This window comes from Salvia splendens, chromosome 2, assembly GCF_004379255.2.
Source record: "Salvia splendens isolate huo1 chromosome 2, SspV2, whole genome shotgun sequence".
Classification (NCBI taxonomy): Eukaryota; Viridiplantae; Streptophyta; class Magnoliopsida; order Lamiales; family Lamiaceae; genus Salvia; species Salvia splendens.
The window spans coordinates 18224436-18250999 of NC_056033.1; the positions used below are offsets into that span (position 1 = coordinate 18224436).

At 37.2% G+C, this 26564-nt stretch overlaps 2 protein-coding genes across 3 annotated transcripts; one reads left to right on the forward strand and one right to left on the reverse strand.

Moving 5' to 3' along the window:
• Positions 1-9035, forward strand: LOC121790580 (sphingoid long-chain bases kinase 1-like). 2 transcript variants are annotated; one of them, XM_042188777.1, is made up of 10 exons: positions 1-252; positions 1034-1109; positions 1645-2178; positions 2264-2620; positions 3835-3928; positions 4017-4054; positions 4627-4773; positions 5430-5529; positions 7060-7982; positions 8410-9035. In XM_042188777.1, the coding sequence occupies exons 3-10, from the start codon at positions 1684-1686 to the stop codon at positions 8557-8559; spliced, it is 2304 nt and encodes a 767-aa protein (XP_042044711.1). In that variant the 5' UTR covers positions 1-252; positions 1034-1109; positions 1645-1683; the 3' UTR covers positions 8560-9035. The 2 variants fall into 2 exon arrangements, with proteins under 2 accessions (XP_042044711.1, XP_042044704.1); XM_042188770.1 differs by lacking the exon at positions 1034-1109.
• An 8133-nt stretch (positions 9036-17168) lies between these two features.
• On the reverse strand, positions 17169-18109 carry LOC121775295. Its single transcript, XM_042172359.1, has 3 exons — positions 17726-18109; positions 17302-17626; positions 17169-17188 (listed from the first exon to the last, which is right to left on the reverse strand). Exons 1-3 carry the CDS (start codon positions 18107-18109, stop codon positions 17169-17171), a joined length of 729 nt encoding a protein of 242 aa, XP_042028293.1.
• Positions 18110-26564: the final 8455 nt, after the last annotated feature.

Below are 26564 nucleotides of genomic sequence, written 5' to 3' on the forward strand. Positions count from 1 at the left end.
TTTGCGACGGTGGGTGGATTATCAGGCCGTCACTTGATTCGATTGAAAATTCAATACAAATAAAAATCTGAAATTAAGCAAAAAGAATTAATTAACCTGCAGCAAAATATCCAGGAGAATTGAAATAAGACAAACAAACAGTCTCTGGATTCTGCCCGTATCTCCATCTTTATTCCAAACCACCGCCGATCTTCGCCGCCCCCGCCGCCTGCTGCCGGGGGAAATCCGTGACCTTTCTCTATAAAACAAAAGGCAAGTCTTTTTTCTCAACGCAGCAATTGAATTTATTATCTTTTGGCGCTTATAGGTTTGATCGAATAATTTTGGGGGTGGATTGGGATAAATTCGTTTTGATATTTTATTTGCGGCTTTATTTAATTGTCCAGTTATGTGTACATGTTCAATTTCAATTGCCTTTGGGGGTTTTTTTGAATGGTTGACTAGCTTCTGTTTTTCGGTGATCCAATTGAGGTTTTACCTTTCGGGACTGGAAATTGGAATGATCAATGCTGTACTCAGCTAGGAAAAGAAAGCTACATTTCTTTACGGCTCCTATTTTAGCTCCGGTTGCTCTCTGTAGTCAATAGGGTTCAGTGTGTTTTCTTCTGATTCTCAGAAATTGTTTGATAAGTTAAAATTTGCAATTTCTCCCTGGTGTTGATTAAATCATGTAGCTGGAATTTGCAATTGCTCTATGAGGTTATAGTGTTGATTAAATTGTGTAGCTCTATGGTGATTTTGGTGCATGTCTGAGCTTACACGCATTATACATCTCTTCGTGTAGTTACAAGAAGAGCTGTGTTCTTTTGGCTGTACTAACTAGTCATGACCTAGTTTTACCTTGATTGGAGCTCAGGTTGTTGAGTTTCTGTATAAAAGCGATACTTTTGTTTCGGATGAATCTTTGATGATGATAATTCTTTTTAGTACTGTTTTTTTCCTAAATTATCAACACATTTTCAAATTAAATTCATCTGTTTCAAGTGGTGTTATTTTGTTGCACCCATTATTAATCTCTTTGCATTTCTTTCAGAAGGTTTTCCTCAAAGACTTCCGTTTCTGAAGTTTATATTTTTGAATGAATCTATTCTGATACTTCAACTTATCTGGTGAGATTTGTGCTTGTGAATTATGTAATATCTTTTACCTTAGTCAAAGATAATGGAGGAATCTGAAGGGATCTTAAAACATTAAATTACCTTGCCGTTATATTTCTAATATCTTGTTCGGTCTGAAGTATCATATTATGGCTATACTGTATAGATATCTCCATCTTCATTTATACTGAAATCCTGTTGTTTCTTCTGTAATGAATCTAATAATTTGTCATGCTTTATGGCTGTATCTTAGTGTGATGATAGAATCAAGCAGTTTTTGACTTTTAATCCTTAATAACTTATCATTTCACAGTCTTAAATGTTTACATTGTTTTGTGGTCGCTAATTTGTTGCATATACAAACAATTAGGCAACTAGATCACTAGATTGTATGACTAGGTAATTCAGCTTTGCTAGAATAACCAAGAAATGTTTATCCACTGTCACTATTAATTTTTTAATTTGGAATTGTTGAATTAAGATGGGTTTCTTGTAAAGTTTTCATTTTGTTTGGATGATAATGAATTTTTTTTGCTGAATAATGCAGGCTGGGTTACAGACAATCCCTAATTGGACTCTAGATTATATGCGACCAGGGAGCTTCTGTATTAGTAGATGTCCTTTTTCTTTATTGTCCATCTCTTTGTGCTTGAGAGCCGATATGCAGAATAGTGGGAGTCTGTCCAAGCATAGTTCTTTGCGACTGACGACTCAGCAGTCACTTCATCGTCTCGGTCTCTGTTCTCAAGTTTCAACGGCACGACAAACATCACCTATTGTCTTTCCTGAAAAACGTAATAGTAGAGGGAAGACCACAAAATGTGGAGAACTCAGTGTCGGCAATGATGATCCAAATGGGGCTAAGAGGACAGAACACAGGATTGATGTTGGAGATGAGAAATCTGATTTACTTGGATATGAACTGTTCACTGGAAAACTTTCCCTCGACAAAACGAAATCCAGTAAGGACTCTGAGCTACAAACTTTGGAGAATTCCAACTCAGACGCAGTTAATGCTAAACTGACAAGCAAGGCACTGATTTGGGGTTCTAAGATGTTGCATCTGGATGATGTGATTTCGGTAATCCCTTTGTATCTTAGCTAATTCTTTCCTGATTAAATTCTATTTCAGTTTCTTGTTCCTGATTTTTTCTAAAATTTGGCAGTTGTCCTACTGTGTTGGGCTCAGACATTTTACTGTCCATTCATATCCATTTAGAAAGGGTTCCTGCTTTTTGATGAAAAGTGGGAGAAGTCAGAAGGACTTCCGATTTTTTGCTTCCACCCCTGAGGATGCAATCCAGTGGGTCAATGCCTTTGCAGATCAGAAATGCTATGTGCATTGCTTGCCTCACCCTATGGCTTCTAAGAAGCAGAATTTGGATTCAATTTTCAATGAGTTTCCACCCGAGTCATATATTAGATGTAAAAGTCCACCCAAAATGCTTGTCATTTTAAACCCTCGTTCTGGTCGTGGCCGTTCAAGCAAAGTTTTCAATGCATTGGTAGAACCTATATTTAAAGTAAGTTTGTTTTTGGTGCTTTCTGCTTCTTATTTTATTTTGTTTGTGTTGTACTTTTAACATAGCTTTTGGTAGCGTACAAAATCAGCCAAGTTACTTGTGAGCAATTCAGGTGTCGATTTCAATGCAAGATCACCTGAGATCTTCCAGTGAGATTTGATCAAACAAACTAACTAATCACAAGTTTGGGAATATTTGGTTTGTTGGCTCATGAATTTCGTAACCATAGATATACTAATTGGATACTTAAAGATATTTTGTATACTTGCACTTATGACCAATATATAACTAAACATATTTATTAGAAGAAAGCCATAGATTCTTTTGAATATTTATCCTGCTTTGTAAATAATCTACTATACAATATATATATATTAAAAGCTTGTTTAAGCTCGATTCAGGTCAGATAAGCTCACATGGCTCGATAATAAAGGAACCAAAATAATCTTTGCCATATTCAGCTTGGTTGTGCTCAACAACACCGTATTTTTGGTCATAGATCATAGTTGTTGAAGGGGCATCTAGCAGCAGGTTGCTGAGTTGTCCAACACGATACAATTAGCTCATGGCACATTTTTTAAACAGTCAAGGCTCATGCACCTAAATAATATAAATTCAGCTCATGGACCATTTCTTCGCCCCTTATTTCCTATTTAGTTTCTTAACTTTCCTCTTTTTCATGATTCATACATGGAGATCTCCTTTCTGATAATCTTGAGAAGTTTTTTTCAAATATGATGATCGGTTCTTCTTGGAAAAGAAATGGATAGCAATTTGGTAGTTCAGTTGAGTGGATTTAGCAGAGCGTAAGGAAGTTTTCTTGCCTGGAAAGCTGTTTCCACTTTCCACCCATGCAGTAGTCTATACAGGGTACTCCGACATGCAGTAGTCTATACCAGCGTAAGGAAGTTTTCTTGCCTGGAAAGCTGTTTCCACTTTCCACCCATGCATTCTGTAAAACGGGTTTGAATACCACAGTGCTCAAGTCCATTTTATCATCTCCGGCATTTTAACCGAGGTGGATTAGAGGTTCCAGGAAACACTGTTTTAAAAAGTTGCGTGGAGATGAGTTTTAAGGTTAAATATGTTGTGTGGTCAACTGCTGATATCTGTTTACTTTTCTCTTAGCTACCTGGCTAGCTTCCATATCTTCATTGTTGTCATATCTTATATAATCTATAACTGCCTTTTTCTTCTGATGGGCTAAAATGCAGCTTGCGGGATTTGAGTTAGAGGTTGTCAAAACAACTTCAGCAGGTCATGCTAGAAAGCTTGCAGCCAGTGTTGATTTCACTACATGTCCTGATGGTACATCTTGCTTTTGTTTTATGTAACCGTTACGTACTGCAATTATACTCGTCTGTACTATTGTCATCATAACTTTTACTCCCTGTAGGTATTATATGCGTAGGAGGAGATGGGATCATAAATGAGGTTTACACAATCACTTTCTTCTCGTCCGTTTGTACTCCTCGGACAAGGATAACTCTCTTATGAAGCGATCATGTTGTGTCATTGCTTCAAAGTATTTTTTATTGGAATTTTTTGAAATTTGGGTTGATGTCATTGGTGCACTTGTGAAACAAACACTTTCTTCCTTGATGTAAATACAAAAAAAGTTCTAAAACAATTTTTAAGTTGAACAGAAGTTGGAGTATGCAATTTTCTAGACATGTCTGGTGATATTTAAGAAACGATAGTTTACAGAACAGCCATAATTCGGTCATGTATTAATGGTTGTAGGTTTCATGCATTTCAGTTGGTGTTTTTCAGCATATATGAATGTGTTCGTTACTGTTACATTTTTCTTGTACTTTTTTTTGCAAATCCATTAGCTTTGTGTTTTACCGTTGTTTTACTCATATGGTGTCAGAGATTTTAGGTCATATGGTCCAATGTGATACTGGTTAATTCTCCTTTCCTACATGTTCTGGAGTTTGGGTGTATATTTTGTTTTGCATGTTTTTTCTTAGTATATGTGACTGATGGGCATCTCCATGGTGCAGGTTTTGAATGGATTACTTAGTAGAGAGAACCAGAAAGAAGCAATTTCAATCCCAATTGGAATCATACCTGCTGGGTCTGATAATTCTTTAGTTTGGACGATACTTGGAGCCAGAGATCCCATATCTGCAGCAATTACAATTGTTAAGGTTGTTATTTTTTTGGACCCCTTGCATTATTTTGCTCTTTTCTGAAGTACTGAAGTAGGGAGAGTATTCATTTCATTATTTCCATTGCAATAGAAGTGTTATTTCATACTCTCCCCTGGCCAATGAAAAATGAAACGTTTTCCTTTTTGGGTTGTCCCATTAAAAAGGACACATTTCCTAAAATGGAAACAACATCATCTCTACCTTTTCTCTCTTACTTTATTCTCTCTCCACTTAACTTTCAAAACAACACTACATAAAATCCTGTTTCGAAAAGCAAATGTTTCATATTTTAGTGGGACGGAGGGAATATATATATGTTGGTTACTAGACAAAATGTCCTAATTCAAAACTATTGTGTGGTCGACCCCACCTATAAAAGTACAATATGATGCATGATTGCATCATTATTAGAAAGAATGTCTATCGCATAGAAATATACTTCCGTGTAATCCCTTCTTTCTAGTCTTCAAAACTTGAATTACTGAACGATTTTTCCTTTGTGTTCTAAGCGAGATCCAAATCACTATTTTTATATGTAAAATGTTGATAATTTTTAATGCTGAGTTCATGTGGATGTCTTTGTATCATTCTGTAGCATTTCTATAGTCAGCAAGGTTCATATCTCGGAGTTTTTTTTTTCTGGTGGATTTTAGGGCGGTCTTACTGCAACTGATGTTTTTGCTGTGGAGTGGATCCATACTGGAGCTATTCACTTTGGGATGACTGTTGCATACTTTGGTTTTATTAGTGATGGTAATTAAGCAGTTCTACTTAATTCATCCTCATTTTAAGAATTGCCATGTTTTTTCTCCTCCTTTTCTATTTTATTTGCCACATTTAACGACAGTAATATCCATTTTTTTAAAGCCAATGGTTGAAGGTTGTCGTTGTCTATAATTCTATAGAGTGTTTGATGCTTTCTTACCTACTTTACATAAGTTGAGTCTGATTGTTCTCTTACGTAGTTTTCAGTGCTTGATCCCCGATATACAGAAGTCTAAACGGAAACTTTCTAGAACACCCCCCTTTGGGCCAAGCATGATATTCCAGAAAATTTCTTGAAATATACTCCCTCCGTCCCATTCAAGATGGCACGGGTATTTAGGTGGAGTAGTTGAGTGTGATAAAGTAAAGTGAAAAAGTGATTGAATTATTTTAATAAAGAGAGAGGAGACAAAATTTATTTCCAAATATAGAAAGTTGACATCTTGAGTGGGAAAAATTATATAGGAAAGGTGGTCACCTTGAATGCAACGGAGGGAGTATTGTATTGGGCTTATGACGTGGCGGATTTATATTATACACTCATTTAAGCCCTGGTCCTTGCTTCGTTTTTTAGTTGCATTGACAACTTATTCAGTCAGCTACCATGTTTCGCCTGCGGTATCATTTTTAGGTCTCCTTAAATTGAATGTAGTTTGAGATTGTCGTAGGTAAGCCAAATGACTCTGTATCTGATGCTTGAGTGATTGGATATTAATGCAAGAGGATTGTCATTGAACTGAAAATTGTATATTTGATCCATGTGGTTTTAATTTGAGAATATGGAGAGGAAATAATAGACAAGTGAAAAGAAGAAAGTTGAGGGGGTGGGAGAGGCTGTTCTATATCAGATTCACATTGTTGTTGCATTTCCTCTTTGGTGTTGTGAGACTCTCTGCTACTGAAGATAGGACTCCTATTAAATTTTTCAAGGTCTTCTATGATTTTGACATTTTGCTGAACAGTTCATTATCTGGTATACTTAGTTTGGGGAAGTTCACATGGATCCTTATACTTATGTCTAGCTACTCTTGTTAGTTACATTACATCACAGGGTAATCTTCGAAATGGTTCTTATCTTCATCCAAGAACCTCAAGTTAAATCATTGTTCTGGAATTACGATCACTATATCGAATTGAGAACTTATGAAAGGAGCACTTGTCTGCCTTTTGTTGGGCTTTCCTGCCTTACCATATTTTATTCAGTTATATTGTATCCCTCTCATCCATTCTTGAGAATGTTTTTGCTTTAATGGTAGTCCCTAGAAGCCTTGTTTTCTGTTTATATTTTTAATTAGAAATTCCGAATGCATGAAATCCAAGTCCCCCCCCCTTTAAAGTTGCTAAATTTATGATTACTTATGTTTCGTTTTTACTCTTATTATTTATTTGTCCTTTCCTTCTTTTCTGAAAATTGGAATGACTTTCTGATGATCTTAAAACGCATTTAGTTTCCTTTATCCCAGTTGTTTAATTGATCCGCCTTAATTTTGAGTCCCGTCTTTTCTGTACTTGCTGTAGTATTGGAGCTCTCCGAGAAATTCCAGAAGCGGTTCGGCCCTTTGCGCTATTTTGTTGCTGGTTTTCTCAAATTTTTCTGCTTGCCCAAGTACAATTATGAAGTGGAATACCTTCCAGCACGAATTGTCTCTGGAGATGGAAAAGCTTCGGATGGTCATGAAATCGTTGACATGTCAGAGCTCTACACTGATATCATGCGTAAATCAGGAAAGGAAGGTCTTCCTCGGGCCTCCAGCTTATCAAGTATCGATTCAATAATGACCCCAAGCCGAATGTCTGGAAATGATTTTGATACGAACTGCAGCACCACTGAGCCATCAGACTATGTGCGAGCAATAGATCCAAAGTCGAAACGACTCTCAGCTGGTAGAAGCAACATAGCAGCTGAGCCAGAAGTCATTCACCCTCAGCCGCCACATTCTGTTACTCCAAACTGGCCGAGGACAAGATCCAAGTTGAGGACGGATAAAGGCTGGGCTGGTACAATTACCATAAGTAATCCCACTAGAAGTTCCTGGGGCAATCCGAATTATGATAAAGAAGATATCTCTTCGACATTGTCAGACCCTGGTCCAATTTGGGAGGCCGAGCCTCGATGGGATTCGGAGCCTAACTGGGATGAACAACCTATTGAATTGCCAGGGCCGCCTGAGGGCAGCAAAGCTGTGGAGAAAAAGGAAATCACCCCTAAACCGGAAGAGAATTGGGTGGTTGCTAAAGGTCAATATCTCGGTGTCCTTGTTTGCAATCATTCGTGTAAATCCGTCCAGAGTGCGCAGGTTGTGGCGCCCAAGGCCGAGCATGATGACAATACCTTGGACCTTTTACTGGTTCGTGGAGGTGGACGATTTAAGCTGCTGAGATTCTTTTTGCGTCTGCAGATGGGCAGTCACCTTTCCTTGCCATATGTCGAATATATTAAGGTAAAGAAGCATCTCAATAGTTGCACAACCACGTATCCCCACATGATAGATGCAATGAATACAAACTGAAAAAAACGAATTTACATACTAAACATGCACTTATCTTCTTTGTTCACTGAATGGTCCGCTTATAATTTTCGGGCAACTTGTTCATAGGTATCGTTGGTTTTGATGTCTATATCTTGAAAACACATCTGCTTATATTGTCTGGAAATTTTGACAGGCTATATTTGATATTTTTAAGTTCACTCTAATGAGTTGCCATAGGGTCGATGTTTGGGATAAGTTGCCATGGGTCGATGGTCGGGCTATAGTTTTACAATAACCATTTAATAAAATGGTTTGTGAAACTTTCTCGAACGAGTGCAGCAGTTACTGATTTGCTATGATTGAATTGACCTGGATGGCTGGATTCTGCTACATGCAGGTGAAGTCCGTTAAAATTAAACCTGGGAAGCACACACACAATGGATGTGGCATTGATGGCGAGCTGTTCCCAGTCAACGGGCAGGTGCTATGCTCGCTACTTCCAGAACAGTGCAGACTTGTTGGGAATCCGTTGTCTCCTAGCCTTTGATCCGCATCTTCAAGGTATGGAAAATCCTCTTACCGAGTGGTGCAGAAGTGAAGAGGTGAAAAGGCGATGCTTGAGAGGCTTCGTTTTTCTAGGTGCCCGTTTGTTTTTTCATTTGACAGAGTTTGAGGTCGTTGTAGATTTTGTCGATGCTCCATTCTTTATAAATTAACTCTCACTATATCGCGTCGTGTGTATCCTTGTCCAGTTGACCGGAGACATGCATATGCACGCGAAGCTAATATGTCGTACTGAATGTAGCCCTAGATCATTTTATCTCATGTATTGTACATCAAATTGATTCACAGTCCAGAGTTGATCTTGTGTGTATTTTTCTTTCCTATTTTTTTTTCTTAATTCCTTGTGCTGTATAGATGTGTTTAGGAACTGTGATGTTTGTATTGTATCATATTTGACATTTCCATTTTGATGAACTGCCAAATTTAGTCGAACTTGCAAGTATAAATTTTGTTTCCCAAGTTTTAATGAGAAGCAAATGCTTGATTTTGAAGTTTTAAATAGACAAATAGGTACTCCTTCCGTCCCACTCAAATGGTACACATTTTTTAGTGGCACGAGGTTTTAGGAAGAATTGTTAGGCGGAGTAAGTAGAGAGAAAAATGTAATTGAATATTTAATGAGGATAGAGCAGAGAGAGTTTTATTTTTAAATATAAAAAGTGAACATTTTGAGTTGAGACAAATTAAAAAGGAAAGGTGGACATCTCGAGTGAGACGGAGGGAGTAAGTCTTTTGTATTATAGGCTAATGGTGGCGTAGTCACTAAGACTACAATTATCAGTTGGGAATGGCCGACCTCCACATTATTCGCTAATTCAAAAAATGAAACAAGTGGTCTCTCTCTCACTGACCGCATGGTCTATCAACTCATTTCATGATTCATCTAGGTTTCTCAAATGTCACAATCACATTGGTTGATAATTTTAAAAAAAATGTATATATATCATTAAAAAATTATAAAAATTATACCAAAATATATAAATTTCATCCTCAATAAATAGAGATCACATTTGCTATAGTTTTGTACACAAAAAAATCTCTATATTTTCTCATTATATAATCCTTCTTCTTGGTATAATTTTTAGTATTTTGTAGTCTGCTTTGTTGTTCATTACGAAGGATGATGGGAATAATATATTTTTCGTCTCTCAAAATTTCTATTCAACCCAAACTTCAATCATTCCCTAGACTATATCCCTAGCTATGATGATTTTTCAAGTTCTGAGCAAGAAGACATTGGTGCATACAAACATGCACACAATCGAGCTTGGTACAAACTGAACTAGTGTCGATCTATGTCAAAATATTATGGATTTATATGAACGAATAAGAGCAGAAAATCCAGAAATGAGCGAATAAAGGAGTTTGAAGTCATTGAGACAAAGCTACAAACGACTCAATACAAATGACTCTAAATGGATTGGTGCATACAAACATGCGCACGATCAAGCTACTAGCGGCCAATCTAATGAGGTTGAGAAAAGGCAAATAAGTTGCAACACCATCATATACAATTCCTAATGATTTCACTGCACCACTGCGTTAAATGAGGGTCACACATGAAAGGGAATGTGATACTCTGGAACGAAATATCAAGACAACTATCTTTACTCCGTTGATGGCTACGAGGGACTAATCTCCAGATGGAGAAGCTATGAAACGCGATATAATGGAAGAATCATTTGGAAAGTGATCGTAGCTTATCTGTTTCTAATATATGTTTCTTAGTATGCAACTTTCAACTTTTGTTGCTTAGTATATAACCTACTAGAAATTTTTGTTGCTTAGTATGTAATTTTCAATTTGTATAATAAGCCTTTCAATAAATGTGTTTACAAGTGGTGGTTGAATCCAATGACATCCCATGTGATCACGAAAATCAAAGAATGACAAATTATTCTTTATCATAAGTGGTGGTAGACATTCCATGAAATTACGAAAATCAAAGAATAACTAGATGACGAGTCATTCTTTAATACGAGAGAGGGAGTATGTCGTACAATTATTGTATCATTTGTCGAATGTCTCATTCGCATCCACACATTTTAAAATAACCACTTCGTATTATTTTTTTCACTTCATTGAAAGACCAACATTTATTAAAATTTATAATGCGGATGTATACTTGCAAGTTAATAGTGTTTTATATTCTTAACCTTTGTTTTTTTAAATGTCCTCAACTTTTATTTTTCTGTAAAATGTTCATTATGTGCTAAATATTAGCGTCTTGCAAATTGTCCTACCATACAAAAATTCAACAACACATGACACAATGTCTGTTTAGCAAAACATAAGAGGAGTTAATAGTGTTTTATATTCAATCTTTTGCTTTTTTTTCTTCAAAAGTTTGGGGACATTTTTTTTGCCCTTTGGCAAATTGCCTATAAAGTCATGAACTTTTACAATAATTTGTTTTTTCCTATGGATTTTAAATGTTGTATGAAAAGTCATGAACTTTACTAAACTGTGTAAATTTTCTATCCGACACGACCAGATAGATTTCCGACATAAACTTATCCTACGTGGCGTTCCGGAGACGTGACTTGGCAAATAGACCATTAATCAACTATTTTGGGTTGGCTAATTCATTAACTTAAGAGCTTACCATCACCCCCAAAACCGAGTGTTAAAAGGGTACGAATCAATATATGCTTTAATTCTAATTATTCTTTATATTTTTTTCAATTATGTCAATAGACCAATCAACTATTTTGGGTTGGCTAATTCGTTTTTGGGCTAAAAATAATTAACGCACTTAAAATTCTAATGAACATCTTTATTTCTAAGGTTGGATTGCTTTGATCAAGAGCACATTGGTGACGGTTCCCCTTCACATCCTCCAAGTCATGGAGCCTTTGGTTTATATGAAAGCGTTGGAGCAGATCATATGGCTAGGTTCTTTTGTGGTACGATTGAGGAGAAGAGAAAGATTCATTATTGGATCATTTGGAGGGATGAATACATAACTCATACAAAATGTTTCACCTTTGTTTCATATTGCTCACTCCGTCCCACAAAAATATGCACTATTTCCTTTTTTGTCCGTCCCCCGAGAATATGCACTTTCTAATTTTGGAAATTTTAATGAGGTGGGACTCATTCTTCACTAACAATACTTTAATTACCTTTTCTCTCTATCTCTATCTTACTTTACCAATTTTACATTAAAACTCGTGCCAAACCCAAAGTGCATATTCTTTGCAGATGGAGGGATTAGTACAAAAGGTGAGGTTTAAATAAATCATATGGCTAGGTTCTTTTATGGTACGATTGAGGAGAAGAGAAAGATTCACTGGATCATTTGGAGGGGTAAATACATAACTCATACAAAATATTTCACATTTGTTTCATATTAGTACAAAAAGTTTGAAGTTTACATAAATCATATAAAAAGTTACATTCGTGTTTCATTTTAATATATTCCGTTATTTTTATTTAAACGAAGTTAACTTTGTACTTATGTGACGCACCGACTGTAAAACAATGATGATTTTTTTTGTACCAATACAAAACAATAAAAAATCTTTTTTTACCAACATGAAACAATTATGAAACATTTTGTACTTCACATTGACAAAGAGTTAACGATAATTAAGCAAAAATAACGAAATATACTAAATTGAAATACGAATGAAACTTTTTGTATTATTTATGTACACTCTAAACTTTTTATACTAATATGAAACAAAGGTGAAACATTTTGTATGAGTTATGTATTTACCCCTCATTTGGAAAAAGACTTGCTTTTCGATATATGAAGGGGGTCATGGCTTCCGTAGTTTCCGTGAGTTCGTCACTGCTTTCAGCATTAAACTTTGGTGGAGATTTCTGACACAATATTCATCGTGGGTGCAATTTTCTATGCGCATCGTGTGCGGTCAGGATATGATACGATGGAGCCTGACTAGTGAGGGTGAGTCCTCGGCGGCCTTAGCTTGGGAGAATATCTGGCCACGATCACCCAAATATTTTGTCCTTCACATGATTTGGAATGTTAGGCTGGCCCCATTTTTCTTTTATCAAGCGTCTCCTACTGACGCTCAATGGGTGGAATTGGACACATATGTAGCATATACTACCTTGACAGGATAGACTGGTTGTTGGTTTTGCAGCGGAAATCATTTAGTTTGATTGAATGATTTACATCTAAACATGCTTTCATCCGATTGTAAACTAGAACATGTTTATAAACATATAATCACATATCATATTAAATATATATGCAATTAAATACAACGATTTACCGTATGAATTCAAGTAATTGAATTCGAACTCCTTCTTCAATCGTCTCTACCACGGATCTTCTGATATGTTCCCTTTAACTCGGAGTTGACCTTTGTGTGGGAAAAGCTTGTCAAATCCTCAAAAGCTGGAGAAGAATTGAAGACAGAAATCTCTACGGAAGAACCTTAAAAAAAACGATATTTTTCTCTCTGCAGAATGTAGAGATCGAAATTTTTACGGGATAATTCTTTTATCTGTCTTCTCTTCTTCTCCCTTTTATAATAAGTTAATTATTTTGGGCCAGACCAGGGATCTGTGGAGGATTGGATTGGGCCACAGTTCAGGCTTTCACTAATTAAATTAAAATCAATTTAATTCAAGCCCAAACTTAAATATTATTATCATCCACTGTAGATATAATATTGACTGCCCGTCCAAACCGAAATTACGAGTATTCCGGGACTTCCTCTTTAATTAAATCATTTCCCGTGTTAAAGATATAAATATCCATTAATTAATATCAAGTCTGCTATCTGACTATTATTAATTAATTTCTTTTTCCAAGAGTGGTCTAGTTTAGAAACATTATTTATTATTCATGGAATAAATTCTAACTAGCCAGTTTTCTAAATAATAAAACCTTTTCCTAAACACCTCTTGAGGATATTATCATACTGGCCTCTCCCAGCACACGATTCATTGCAATAACAATACTAGCACCACTTAGACATTAATGATCATTACCCAATCTATCAGGATTCTTGGGCAACGAAATTCCCTCACCATTTGATAAGTCAAAGTAGTTTTCAATTAATATCATATGCTCAATGTTATGTCAACAATGATTAAGAAACGACAATCACCGAGACCTCGTCTTTCAGTAAATAGCCAAGAAAGACTTATCTCACTGTTTGATCCTTTCAGTGCTATACCACACCGACGTCGTTCATTTCCTTAGGTAAGGAAACTTTCGGACTGACGTCGCAACCTTTCACGATAGGTAGTCAAAGCCTATCTAGGTTGTGAAACAGTTTTTCTTCTGCATGAACTGACAAGTTACCTACTGTGAACGCCGCTCACAACTCGTCTACTATGCAGAAGACTTAGACTCATTTTGCTTAAACTATGTATTTAAATGGAAAACGCATTTCAACATCTCATAAATACATAATCAATACATAAGCAAAATACATTGTAACAAAATATTATTTCTAATATAATGGTAACATATGGATAAAAGAGTTATTACATATACAAGCATTCGAAAGATGCTTTCAGTATACTAAACTCTAACAATCTCCCACTTATACTCAAAACAGCTTTCGAGTATACCAAAACTGTAAATCCTCCCACTTATACTGAAAACGGGTCTAGGTCAATCGAACACCTAATCCTTTCACGTGACGTTCAAACGTCCTGGCTGGAAGTGCCTTTGTGAATGGATCTGCCAAGTTGTTTTCTGATGCGATCTTGACCACTTCAATGTCTCCTCTCCGCACTATATCACGAATGATGTGATATTTCCTTTCTATGTGTTTGCTTGCCTTGTGGGCTCGTGGTTCCCTTGAGTTTGCCACAGCACCAGAATTATCACAATAAACAGTGATGCTTTTGGGCATACTCGGAATCACATTCAAATCAATAAGAAAGTTTCTGAACCATACTGCTTCCTTTGCGGCTTCTGATGTTGCCACATATTCAGCTTCCATGGTAGAGTCCGCGATGCATTTCTGCTTCACACTCTTCCAAATTACGGCTCCACCTCCTAAAGTAAACACATATCCAGAGGTTGATTTTCTCGAATCCCGATCAGACTGAAAGTCTGAATCAGTGTAACCCAAAGGATATATCTTGGATGCCTAGTAAACTAGAGAATACTCCTTAGTTCTTCTCAGATACTTGAGTATTTTCTTTACCGCAATCCAGTGTCCTTGACCAGGGTTTGACTGATACCTTGCTACCATGCCAACGGCAAAGCAAATATCGGGCCTTGTGCATAACATAGCATACATGAGACTCCCAACAGCTGATGCATAAGGGATCCTTCTCATAGCTTCTATCTCAATAGGTGTTTTGGGACACATATCCTGAGACAGAGTGATTCCATGGCTAAAAGGTAGAAAACCTTTCTTGGAATCTTGCATGCTAAAGCGTTTAACTATCGTATCGATGTAAGATTCTTGAGATAGGCACAACATCCTTTTCTGGCAGTTCCTAAGAACTTTAATGCCTAGGATGTGTCCAGCTTCTCCCATATCTTTCATCTCAAATTGACTTGAAAGCCAATCTCTCACGTCTGACAACATTTTCTTAATGTTTCCAATCAACAGTATGTCATCTACGTAGAGTACCATAAACACTACATTGTTACCTTCAACTTTCTTGTACACGCAACTCTCATCTGGGCACTGCTCAAAGCCAAAAGACTTAACAGTTTGGTCAAAACACATGTTCCATGATCGGGATGCTTGCTTGAGGCCATAAATGGCCTTCTTAAGCTTCCACACCGTGTGTTCTTTGCCCTTGACTACATATCCTTCGGGTTGTTCCATGTAGATGGTCTCCTCAAGACTTCCATTTAGGAAAGCTGTCTTGACGTCCATCTGCCATACCTCCCAATCCATGTAGGCTGCGATAGACAAAAGAATTCGGATTGACTTGAGCATAGCTACTGGCGAAAAGGTCTCATCGTAATCGATACCTTCTCTCTGGGTATAACCCTTAGCTACTAGTCTTGCTTTGAAGACTTTAACTCGTCCGTCAGGTCCTCGTTTGCGTTTGTAAATCCATTTTCTCCCAATGGCAGTACAACCTTCAGGTAGGACTAACAAATCATAAACGTTTTTGTCTATCATTGATTGTAGTTCAGAATCCATTCCTTCTTTCCAGGAATGACTATCTGAATCTGCCATCGCCTCTTTAAAGTTCCATGGATCTGATACATTGCCGTCTGGGTCTAAGTCAGATGACTCACCCAAACCAATGTACCTTTCTGGTTCACGAGGAACCCTCCCACTACGACGAGGCTCTACAATTTGTGGTACAGAAGTTGATATCTCAGGTATAGATTGTACTTGTGTTATTGGTTCTTTGCTTGTGGAAACTGAAGTATCTCTTAGTTCCTCAAGAGCTACTTCACTGCTGGGCTTATGATTCATCACGTAGTCTTCTTCTAAGAACTTAGCATTTGTGCTAACAAATACCTTCTTATCTCGTAGACTATAGAATTCATAGCCTTTCGTTCCACTGGGATACCCTACAAACAAACATACCTCAGTACGAGAATCCAACTTCGTTGGATCTTTCTCCAACACGTGTGCTGGACAACCCCACACCCTGAGATGTCTCAGACTAGATTTTCGTCCAGTCCACAACTCATGTGGTGTTGTAGGTACTGATTTGGATGGTAAGTTGTTCAAGGTATAGCTTGCTGTGAGCAATGCGTGTCCCCAGAACGAAATAGGTAACTTAGCATAACTCATCATCGATCGAACCATTTCTAAGAGGGTTCTATTCCTTCGTTCAGCTACGCCGTTCTGCTGGGGTGTGCCAGGCGCAGTCAATTGGGATTCAATTCCCGCCTCTGATAAGTAGTCCAAGAACTCACTACTAAGGTACTCGCCTCCACGGTCAGACCGTAGAGACTTGATTGTCTTACCATGTCGCGTCTCCACAAGTGCCCTGAATTCTTTGAACTTTTCAAAAGATTCTGACTTGTGACGCATCAAATAGACATATCCAACTTTCGAGTAGTCATCAATAAAGGTGATGAAATACTGAAAACCGCCTCTAGCTTGAGTAGTCATTGGACCACACACATCAGAATGAATGAGCTCAAGTACTTCCTTGGCCCTATTACCCTTGACCTTAAATGGTCTCTTAGTCATCTTGCCTTCCAAACATGATTCACAAGTTGTATAAGGTTATATTTCTAGATCCTTAAGTAGACCTTGGTCTACTAACGCTTGAATCCTAGTAGGGTTAGCATGACCAAGTCTAAGGTGCCATAAGTACGTTTCGTTCATTGAAACAGAAGGAGATTTTCTTTTTCGAGAAACTTTCGATGTTGAGTTAGATTCAGTTTTATGTTGCATATACTGTGTAGACACTATAGTGTAAAGGTTGTTTTCCATGATACCACGACAGATATAAGAACCACATTTCTTGATAATGCATGAATCATCAAATGAAATCGAATATCCATCAGAAACAAGTTTAGAAATTGAAATTAAATTTCTTCTAAACGAAGGTATCAACAAAACATTGTTCAACACTAAAACTCTATCACTAGAAAAACGTAAATAAACGTCTCCCACTGCAACGGCTGCCACTCTCGTAGCATCGCCCAGCTGGATCTCGATCTCTGTTTCATTCAACTGTCTTGTTACCTGCATTAAATCAGGATCAAAACAAACATGATCAGTAGCTCCAGTATCAACCACCCATTGCTGAGTAGATACAACTGCTAAACATGATTCAACAACGAAAGCTTGGTGCATACCTGAGCCATTGGCCTTCTTAGGACAGTCCGGCTTCCAATGCCCCTTTTCGCCGCATTTGAAACACTTGCCACTTTGCTTCTTGTTCGTGTTCACCCGTTTCTTTTTGCCCTTAGCTATCTTTGGTGCTACAACATTCTGGGCTTTCTTCTTCCCCTTACCTGGCTTAGAGCCTGAGGAAGACGGCCTAGAACTCATCATAACAGCCTTTGTCTGGACCATAAGATTCTCCGCTGACTGCAACTCAGTCAACAGTTCAGCTAAGGTGTAAGCCCTCTTGTTCATCTCGAAATTGAGCTTGAACTGCTGATAGCTAGCTGGCAAACTCTGAAGGATTATAGTTACTTGGGACTCGGGATCAATGATCCCTCCCAAAACCTCAATTTGATTAAGGTGGCTCATCATCTCGAGGACATGGTCCCTCACAGATGTGCCCTCATTCATAACCTTAGTCATGATGCTCCGAAAGGCTAAAGATTTAGCCGTTCGATTCTGAGTACCAAAAAGGTTATTAAGATTGTTCATAATCTCAGTAGCAGTGTTCATGCCTTGATGCTGATGTTGAAGTACTATTGACATAGAAGCCAACATGTAGCACTTCGCCATCTCATTGGCTTTACACCACTTTCTGTATGTTTCTTTCACTGCTGCAGAAGCATTTGCAGCAGGTTCAAGTGGACATTCAGTAGTGAGCACATATTTGTACTCTTCGGCAGTGAGAACGATATCCAAGTTTTGTTTCCATACGATATAGTTATGACCTTCGAGTTTGTGTTCTTTGAGAATAGCGGAAAGAGGATTGAATGACATCTTGATTTGGATTTAGCTGAGAAAATGAATAGCTTCTATGTAAGATTCTAAAGAGTAAAAACTATTAAAACAGTTTAGATTCTCACAACAGTTAAATAGAATTAAGTACGCCTCTAGGGAGGTCAAGTAAACGATTCATATTTAACAAAATTCTGGTCACAACATCGACGAATAGTCCAGAGACCACTAAGGTGGCATGGCCGCCAAACGTTGCCTAAGCTTGTACCATTGAATATTCACCCCAAGAATTTCGTTTCCGTATTGATACTCCTTCTAGGGAAGGTCGCACGCCACAAACAAAATTCTACAGTTATCTCACAAGTTAATTTAATCTTCTGAACTCTGCAATTTCTTAGGATTAAAGCTCCCACTAAGGTGGTTCGCGATAATATTGGAAATCACGTCTAGATAAAATTGAACTTTATTTTGAGAAGTCTAACCAATGAACTTGCTATTTCTTAGGATTAAGGCTCCCACTAAGGTGAGTCGCGTTAATATTAGAAACTGCTTCATACATAGACTAATTCTTTGGAGACCATATACGACATGGATCGTAATTATCGCTTAGTCATTTTAAGGTATGGTTTTTCTTTTAATTATCACTTAAGTGAATTAGGCAGAGAGTTCACTTATATTAATTTCAAATTAATAGGTAGTTCTATTAAATCCATGAAATTAAACTAAGATAATTAAATAATTTGATTAATTAATAATTAATCAAATATTTTCTTTAATTAATATTAATCGATTATTATTAAATAATAATAATATTAATTATAATACTTATCCTTTTCCATTAGGTGTAGGAAATCTAGATATAATAGGATTTAATTGAAAAATACTTATCCAAATCATCTTAAGATATATTCTAGATAAATGAAATTTATCAATATCTTATAGATAAGGATTATAATTCAAACATATTTATATCATGATAAGTATATATTATGGATATAATCTACATTAAATTCCAATTTATTTCTTCCATAAAAAATATGGAATCCTAGATTTATAGGATTTATTTGAACAACCAAATCTAATCTAACTAGGATATATCTAGATAGATATAATCTATCAACATCCCTAAGATATTGATTAAATATTCAAACCTATGTAAATCTTAATAAATTAATTTAATGATATTCCATGCAATAAATTAATTTTAATTTTAGATAACATTTGATGTGTATCCAAAATTACCAAAATTAATTTTAATTGAGACATAGGTGTCTCTTTTATATACACGTAAAACATGCCTTTGTATTTCATGGCAATACAAATTAAATACTACATGCAATGATTAAAAGCATTGACCAAGTCCATAATAAAATTCACGCAAAACACGTAGTCAGATTTAACGCAAATCAGTTCCAACAATTCACGTAAATCAGTTCCAACAATTCACGTAAACTACTCTTGTTGCGCATGACCTAAGGATTCATCTCAACAAACACGTAATCAGTTCCAAAAATTACGCAAAAATCATAACCTCCGTCGGGCTTCACGAAAAACTAGGCGCTGCTTTCCGCCGATAACTCGTCCAGCAACTCCGACGGATATTATTGAAAACTATCATCGGTTAGCGGTCCCGGTACTGCTCTTGGCCGAGATAGATTCGGTCAGGGGCTCCGACCACCAATCAACTCAGTTGTGATTTTTCTTTTGTCGGAAGAGAGTGCTCTCGGCTGTAAAACACAGCCAGCACAATGGGAGTTGCCGGCGCTTGCTCTGAACGCGAAGTCCAGCCAGCAGCACCCTCGGCTCCCTCTGATCTTCCTTCATTGTCAACCAGTTAGCGCCGCAACATAGTCAATATTGTCGTCGACTAAACGGAGCTAACTTTCCGTCGACAAAACATGAGTGATCCGGAGCTGCCCTCGGCGTATAACCCGCAGCACCCACTCAATTTCTCTGAACAGTCACGATATGGGTTGTCGAACAGTCACGAGCAGCCCCGGTGCAAGCGCCGGCTGCTCGTGATCACAAAAACCCAATTATCGAATGTCCATTGTTCAAGAGATCGGTTAGATCGTGGCTTGAATATTTAAAGATATGGTTGTCCAGCCCTAGGTTAGAAACCGTGGGACACACCCAAGTCTCCATTAAGCAAAGTTTTGGAGCTGTTCAGGGGTCACGTGCAGCCCTGGCGCGAACGCCGGCTGCTCGAGGTTGAAGAACCCGTATGATGAATGTTTCCACATGTTCATAGTCAGCAATTCGATAAAGAATATAAAAGAACACTTAAACATGCATTGAAAACATTAAACATGCTATTCATACAATCAAAGCACGTAGTAAATCAAACAATCAGAGCCTAAAAACCGGCTCTGATACCAATTGTTGGTTTTGCAACGGAAATCATTTAGTTTGATTGAACGATTTACATCTAAACATGCTTTCATCCGATTGTAAACTAGAAACATGTTTATAAACATATAATCACATATCATATTAAATATATATTCAATTAAATACAACGATTTACCGTATGAATTCAAGTAATTGAATTCGAACTCCTTCTTCAATCGTCTCTACCACGGATCTTCTGATCTGTTCCCTTTAACTCGGAGTTGACCTTTGTGTGGGAAAAGCTTGTCAAATCCTCAAAAGCTGGAGAAGAATTGAAGACAGAAATCTCTACGGAAGAACCCTAAAAAAATGATATTTTTCTCTCTGCAGAATGTAGAGATCGAAATTTTTACGGGAGAATTCTTTTATCTGTCTTCTCTTTTTCTCCCTTTTATAATAAGTTAATTATTTTGGGCCAGACCAGAGATCTGTGGAGGATTGGATTGGGCCACAGTTCAGGCTTTCACTAATTAAATTAAAATCAATTTAATTCAAGCCCAAACTTAAATATTATTATCATCCACTGTAGATATAATATTGACTACCCGTCCAAACTGAAATTACGAGTATTCCGGGACTTCCTCTTTAATTAAATCATTTCCCGTGTTAAAGATATAAATATCCATTAATTAATATCAAGTCTGCTATCTGACTATTATTAATTAATTTCTTTTTCCAAGAGTGGTCTAGTTTAGAAACATTATTTATTATTCATGGAATAAATTCCAACTGGCCAGTTTTCTGAATAATAAAACCTTTTCCTAAACACCTCTTGAGGATATTATCATACTGGTCTCTCCCAGCACATGATTCATTGCAATAACAATACTAGCACCACTTAGACATTAATGATCATTACCCAATCTATCAGGATTCTTGGGCAACGAAATTCCCTCACCATTTGATAAGTCAAAGTAGTTTTCAATTAATATCGTATGCTCAATGTTATGTCAACAATGATTAAGAAACGACAATCACCGAGACCTCGTCTTTCAGTAAATAGCCAAGAAAGACTTATCTCACTGTTTGATCCTTTCAGTGCTATACCACACCGACGTCGTTCATTTCCTTAGGTAAGGAAACTTTCGGACTGACGTCGCAACCTTTCACGATAGGTAGTCAAAGCCTATCTAGGTTGTGAAACAGTTTTTCTTCTGCATGAACTGACAAGTTACCTACTGTGAACGCCGCTCACAACTCGTCTACTATGCAGAAGACTTAGACTCATTTTGCTTAAACTATGTATTTAAATGGAAAACACATTTCAACATCTCATAAATACATAAGCAATACATAAGCAAAATACATTGTAACAAAATATTATTTCTCATAAAATGGTAACAAATGGATAAAAGAGTTATTACATATACAAGCATTCGAAAGATGCTTTCAGTATACTAAACTCTAACACTGGTGGTGTATAAAAGGTTTGTAGTTCAGATGATTCTCTCTTGAGGGCCTTCTGAACCCCGCTGCAATAGCGTCAAGCTTTGAGATGGATATCATTGCTCTTCTTCAGAGTTTGACGATTACTATTGATTATTTTTTACGATTACTATTAAGTTCTCTTCACATGTTTAAGTCGAGTTGGATGCATTTGCAGTGGCCTCAGTGTTCATTTCAGGTTGGAGAGGAGACCATAGTTTGTTTCCATAGTTTGTTTCAAGTTTGAGCCCTTTGGAGACCATAGTTTGTTTCCAATTCACATAGTTTTATATTTTTAATAATTTTAAATTACACACACATTGCAATAAATAAAAAAAATTCTCTTAATAGTTATCGCTACTTTTAACGAGATCATGTATATCTCTAGTTTTTGTCATCACACTTTTTTATTTGTCATTCACTATAATCTATATATTTCACAACTTTACTCATGCCACAACTACTTGTGGTGAGGTAAATATCGAAAAATACTCTGCAACTATTAATAAGTAAGTTGGACCCTATAGTTGAAATTCTGTCTGCTCATGTAATTGTATTTTTTTTTTCATTTTAGTTAGCTTCACACACTTCCATTTTACCAAGAACACTGAAAGTAAGTGACTATTTTTCTTACGGTTTTTAAATTTCATTCCAAGTAGAGAGTCTTGAGAGTGACTGAATGAATGTACTTTGTAATCTTGATTGTTGTGATGAATAAAAGGTTGATTTGTTTGTCTATGGATGTAGATCAATTCGGTTCTAACCATATACTCCTTCCGTCCCATACTAGATGTCACACTTTCCTTTTTAGTTTGTCCCACAAAAGATGTCACATTTCCTCTTTTGGAAAAGTTCCCTCTCACATCAATTATAAAATTATATTTTCTCTCACCACTTAACATACAAAATAACATCTCCTAAAATCTCGTGCCATCTCCCAAGTGTGACATCTACTATGATACGGAGGGAGTAATATCTTGTGTTCTTGAGCTTTTGTTTTTGATTCATTTTCATTGAGTGAACTTTATAAATTTGTGCCGTGTGTTAAGTAAGAAACATGTGAAAGTTGAGGTATTTGAGCGTAGTATTCCCTTAATTTATAGCTTATGAGATACTATAGATCTAGATTAACACTGATGAAAATTGTTTAATCAAATAAATAATGTTATTTTAAATTTTCTAAAACTAGTACTACTATTTTTGAAAAATAGACTTTTGAAATGACACGAGTTTTAGTGCACAAATAGTAAAATACTCTCTCCCTCCACGCATAGGAGTCCCGTTTCTCCAATTTGATCCGTCCACGAATAGGAGTACCGGTTCTTCTTACTATATTTGGACATTATACATACCCTCCTAAACCCTCGCTTGACATTATACATACCCTCCTAAACCCTCATTAATTACCCTTATGCCATTACTATTACTCCCACCTTCCCACTCTCTCTCACCACTCACTCTCACCAACACTCACCATTTCTCTCTTTCGCGGAACCCTAATTTTGTTACCCCGTCGCCTCATTTTCTTCGAATAGGAGTCTCTTTTCGCCTCCTCCTTCTCATCTCTTTGACTATATGGATCGCACGCCTCCGGAAACCCTAACCCCTCACTCTCTTTGAGAATCATTCGGAAACCCTAAACGTCTGCCGCCTCTTCCTCTTTCGCCTCCTGCTCGAGAGTGGATCTTTGACACCTCAGAGGGGTCGATCCCGACTCCTATTGCCACTCATTCTATTATAATCCCTACATACTCGTGGGAGAAGACAAATTCCCACGAGACCGTGGTTCCTGAAACCTCTGATCTCGAATGGCCTTCGTGGACGGAATCCCAGTCCTCAATGCTCCCTGAAACTGCGGATCTCGAAGCCATTTCGTGGACTAATTTCCAGTCTGCTGAGGTACCTAAAACGCCACTTCCAAAACGAAGAAGGAAGAGGCTGGTCGAATAAGATGAGTGGTTCAAGGAATTTTTGGTCATGGTTTTGCCTGGCATGGCTGATCTACTATGAAATGTGAGTTTCTTTGTTGTGTTAAGGGTTTGGTGTTTTTGTGATTTGGCCACCCTCTATTTAGGGTTTGGAGGTTATTTTGAGTTTGGGGGTTTGTGGGTTTCCGAGGGGTTTGTTGGTCCTGTGATTTGGCCAACCACAATTTAGGGTTTGGAGGTTTAATCACAACCATATGATGAAATTATTTTGAGAGCCTGTATTATTTGCTTGTAATGTTCAATTGTTGTTCAATAAAGCATGCCCTATGATGAAATTTTTCTAAGAGCCTGTGTTGTTTGCTTGTGGTGTTTGATTATTGTTCAATAAGCCTGCCCTATGATGAAATTTTTCTTGTTGGAGAAGTGTCATGTTGGTGATGGTTAATTTGTGTCAAGCCACCCCTTTGCAAGGTTTGGAGGCTTGACTTCTTACCCTATAATGAAATTTTTCTGAGGGTTTGTGTGGTGTTGATTCTGTTTTTGGTGATCAAATTGTGTTGGCTGATGTGTTCTTGGTTGTTGGTTCTGTTGGATGTGTTGGTTAATGTGTTCGTGTTCGCTGATGTGTGAAGCCACCCCTTTCCAAGGTTTGGAGGCATGTGTCCCAGCCCTGTGATGAAATTTTTCTGAGGGTCTTAAATTCATATCCTGAATATGTGCACTACATGATCTTTGCACTATTTACATACACCAAAAAGCAAAAACATTAGACCACCTATTCCAAAAACCCTAGGGTATGACCAAAAGAGCAAAAGCACAGCCCCAAACCTAGAAGCCAAATGCATCACACAGAGGCCCAATATCATACCCTGAACCATCACTGTCCTCTGGTTGTTTTAAGTACTCCAGGACCTCTCTCACAAGATCTTCATCCACTTCTAGAACATTGGGTAGTCCGTCTGTTCTTTCAAGCCTATCCTTGTTCATGTGTGGAAGTTTGTAGCAGTTGTCACCTCCGAATTGTAGGATTTGGGTGAGGCAAGCCTGCAAGGAGAGGAATGCTCTGTTGAGGGTCTGTGGTGTCAGCTATTCATAAGCCTTGCAGACATTCCCCACTAGTTCATCCACACCCTCGCATGGTTTCTCATTCTGCAGTGACTGTATAGCCCTAAAAAATCAGATGGATTTAGATGGATTTTAAATTCATCTGAGTTGGCAATAGCCTGAAATTCTGGATCTCTGGCAGTTATGTGTGGTGTAGCATTGTCTTGTTGTATGTATATCTCCTTACTTGCCCAAACAGACCACTTGGCCTTAATTGCAGGTATGATCTACCATGAAAAACAATTACTGAACTAAGTGATGATCTATACTAAGTTGGTAAGATATGATAGTATGAAAAAATTTGCATACTTGGTGGATAATGCAGTCCTTCATCACTACCTTGGTGAGTGATTTAATTGGCTTTGTTTCCAAGGTCCCTTTAGCTCTGTTATTTGATTTCCTTTGAGCTGGAACAACTTCAGTGAAGGGAAATATTCCCACCATGCCATCATATGTGGGCTGCCTCTCACTGTCAAAATGTGGCCTAGATACATCACACATGAACATCACCTTGGTGATGTACCTCTTTGACTTGCATGACCTGTATGGCTTCTTCATCCAGCAAGAGGTAATACATGTATGATGTCTTGGTCATATAGAACCATTTTTCATCAATATGGACTATATTGCGCATGCTATGAAATTGAACTTTTCCTTGAGTAATGGATGGTTGAAGTTGAGTAAGACACCATTTCAACCTAGCTAATTTACTGAGTTCAGTCAAGGCAGGTTTGATTGCATCTTGCATGTGGCCTTAGTTGTTTTTGCCTAATCTGTGATCTTGCTGACCGACAAATGACATGCCATTTTTCTAATTGAAGACCTTTCAAGTGTGGATAGATTTCTGACCTTATCTTCATCTAGTGTGTACTTATCTGCATGTTGATATCCTTTAACATTTCCTTCCATGGTTGCAGGTTCACCCCGTTGCATCTGCTCTTTTGCTGCCTTCCACAACCTATAAACTGTCTTCCTACTAATGGAAAACTCTTCTGCTATCACAACCCCTCTTCTGAGCATTCCATCTTGGCTGTGCTTGAGGAGGAATTGCACCACCATGTTCATGTTGCTGGATAAAAACAGTGTGTCTTGGCTCATCATCCATCCCAATGCTGAAATTTTTTCAAGGGAAACGCTAATTGGAATGCAATGCCACTTTTTTGGGAGTTTTTTTATTTTGGAGATTCGTAGGAGTTGTGTTAAATGTACATTGTTAATGTATCTATTGGGAGTTTGAAAGGCCAAAATTTATTTCAAATTTCTCTCAAAAATGTCTAAGAGGGAAAATGAATTTGGGCATTCCCTCGTTCTATGTAAACCACTTTTGGCAGGTGATTAATGGAATGGAAGGTTGTGTTTATGAATTTTTGGTTCTTATTTTTATTTATTGTTGAAAAATAGAAAAAAATATGATTAATGAAATTATTAAATGAGTTTAAAAAAAAAGAACACAGATTTTGCACTTAATTCAAATACACTTTAAGTGGGTTCCAAATTCCACTATTACACTTCATATATTACACACTCAAACAATTTCTTAAAGTCCATGCCATTTAGAAACGAGACTCCTATTTATGGACGGAGAGAGTAAGAAATAAGAATTGGTAAAGTAAGAGAGAGTGGGATAAAAATGAGTAAAGTAAGTGAGG

Bases quoted from the DNA above. Each gene is read 5' to 3' on its own strand.
- LOC121790580 (XM_042188777.1), top strand. From the start codon at position 1,684: ATGCGACCAGGGAGCTTCTGTATTAGTAGATGTCCTTTTTCTTTATTG. The intron at 4,774-5,429 runs GTTGTTATTTTT...GGTGGATTTTAG, and splicing joins CAGCAATTACAATTGTTAAG to GGCGGTCTTACTGCAACTGA. The intron at 7,983-8,409 runs GTAAAGAAGCAT...TGCTACATGCAG, and splicing joins CATATGTCGAATATATTAAG to GTGAAGTCCGTTAAAATTAA.
- LOC121775295 (XM_042172359.1), bottom strand. From the start codon at position 18,109: ATGTCATTCAATCCTCTTTCCGCTATTCTCAAAGAACACAAACTCGAA. The intron at 17,627-17,725 runs GTGAGGGACCAT...ATAATCCTTCAG, and splicing joins TTATGAATGAGGGCACATCT to AGTTTGCCAGCTAGCTATCA. The intron at 17,189-17,301 runs GTATGCACCAAG...GATTTAATGCAG, and splicing joins TAAGAAGGCCAATGGCTCAG to GTAACAAGACAGTTGAATGA.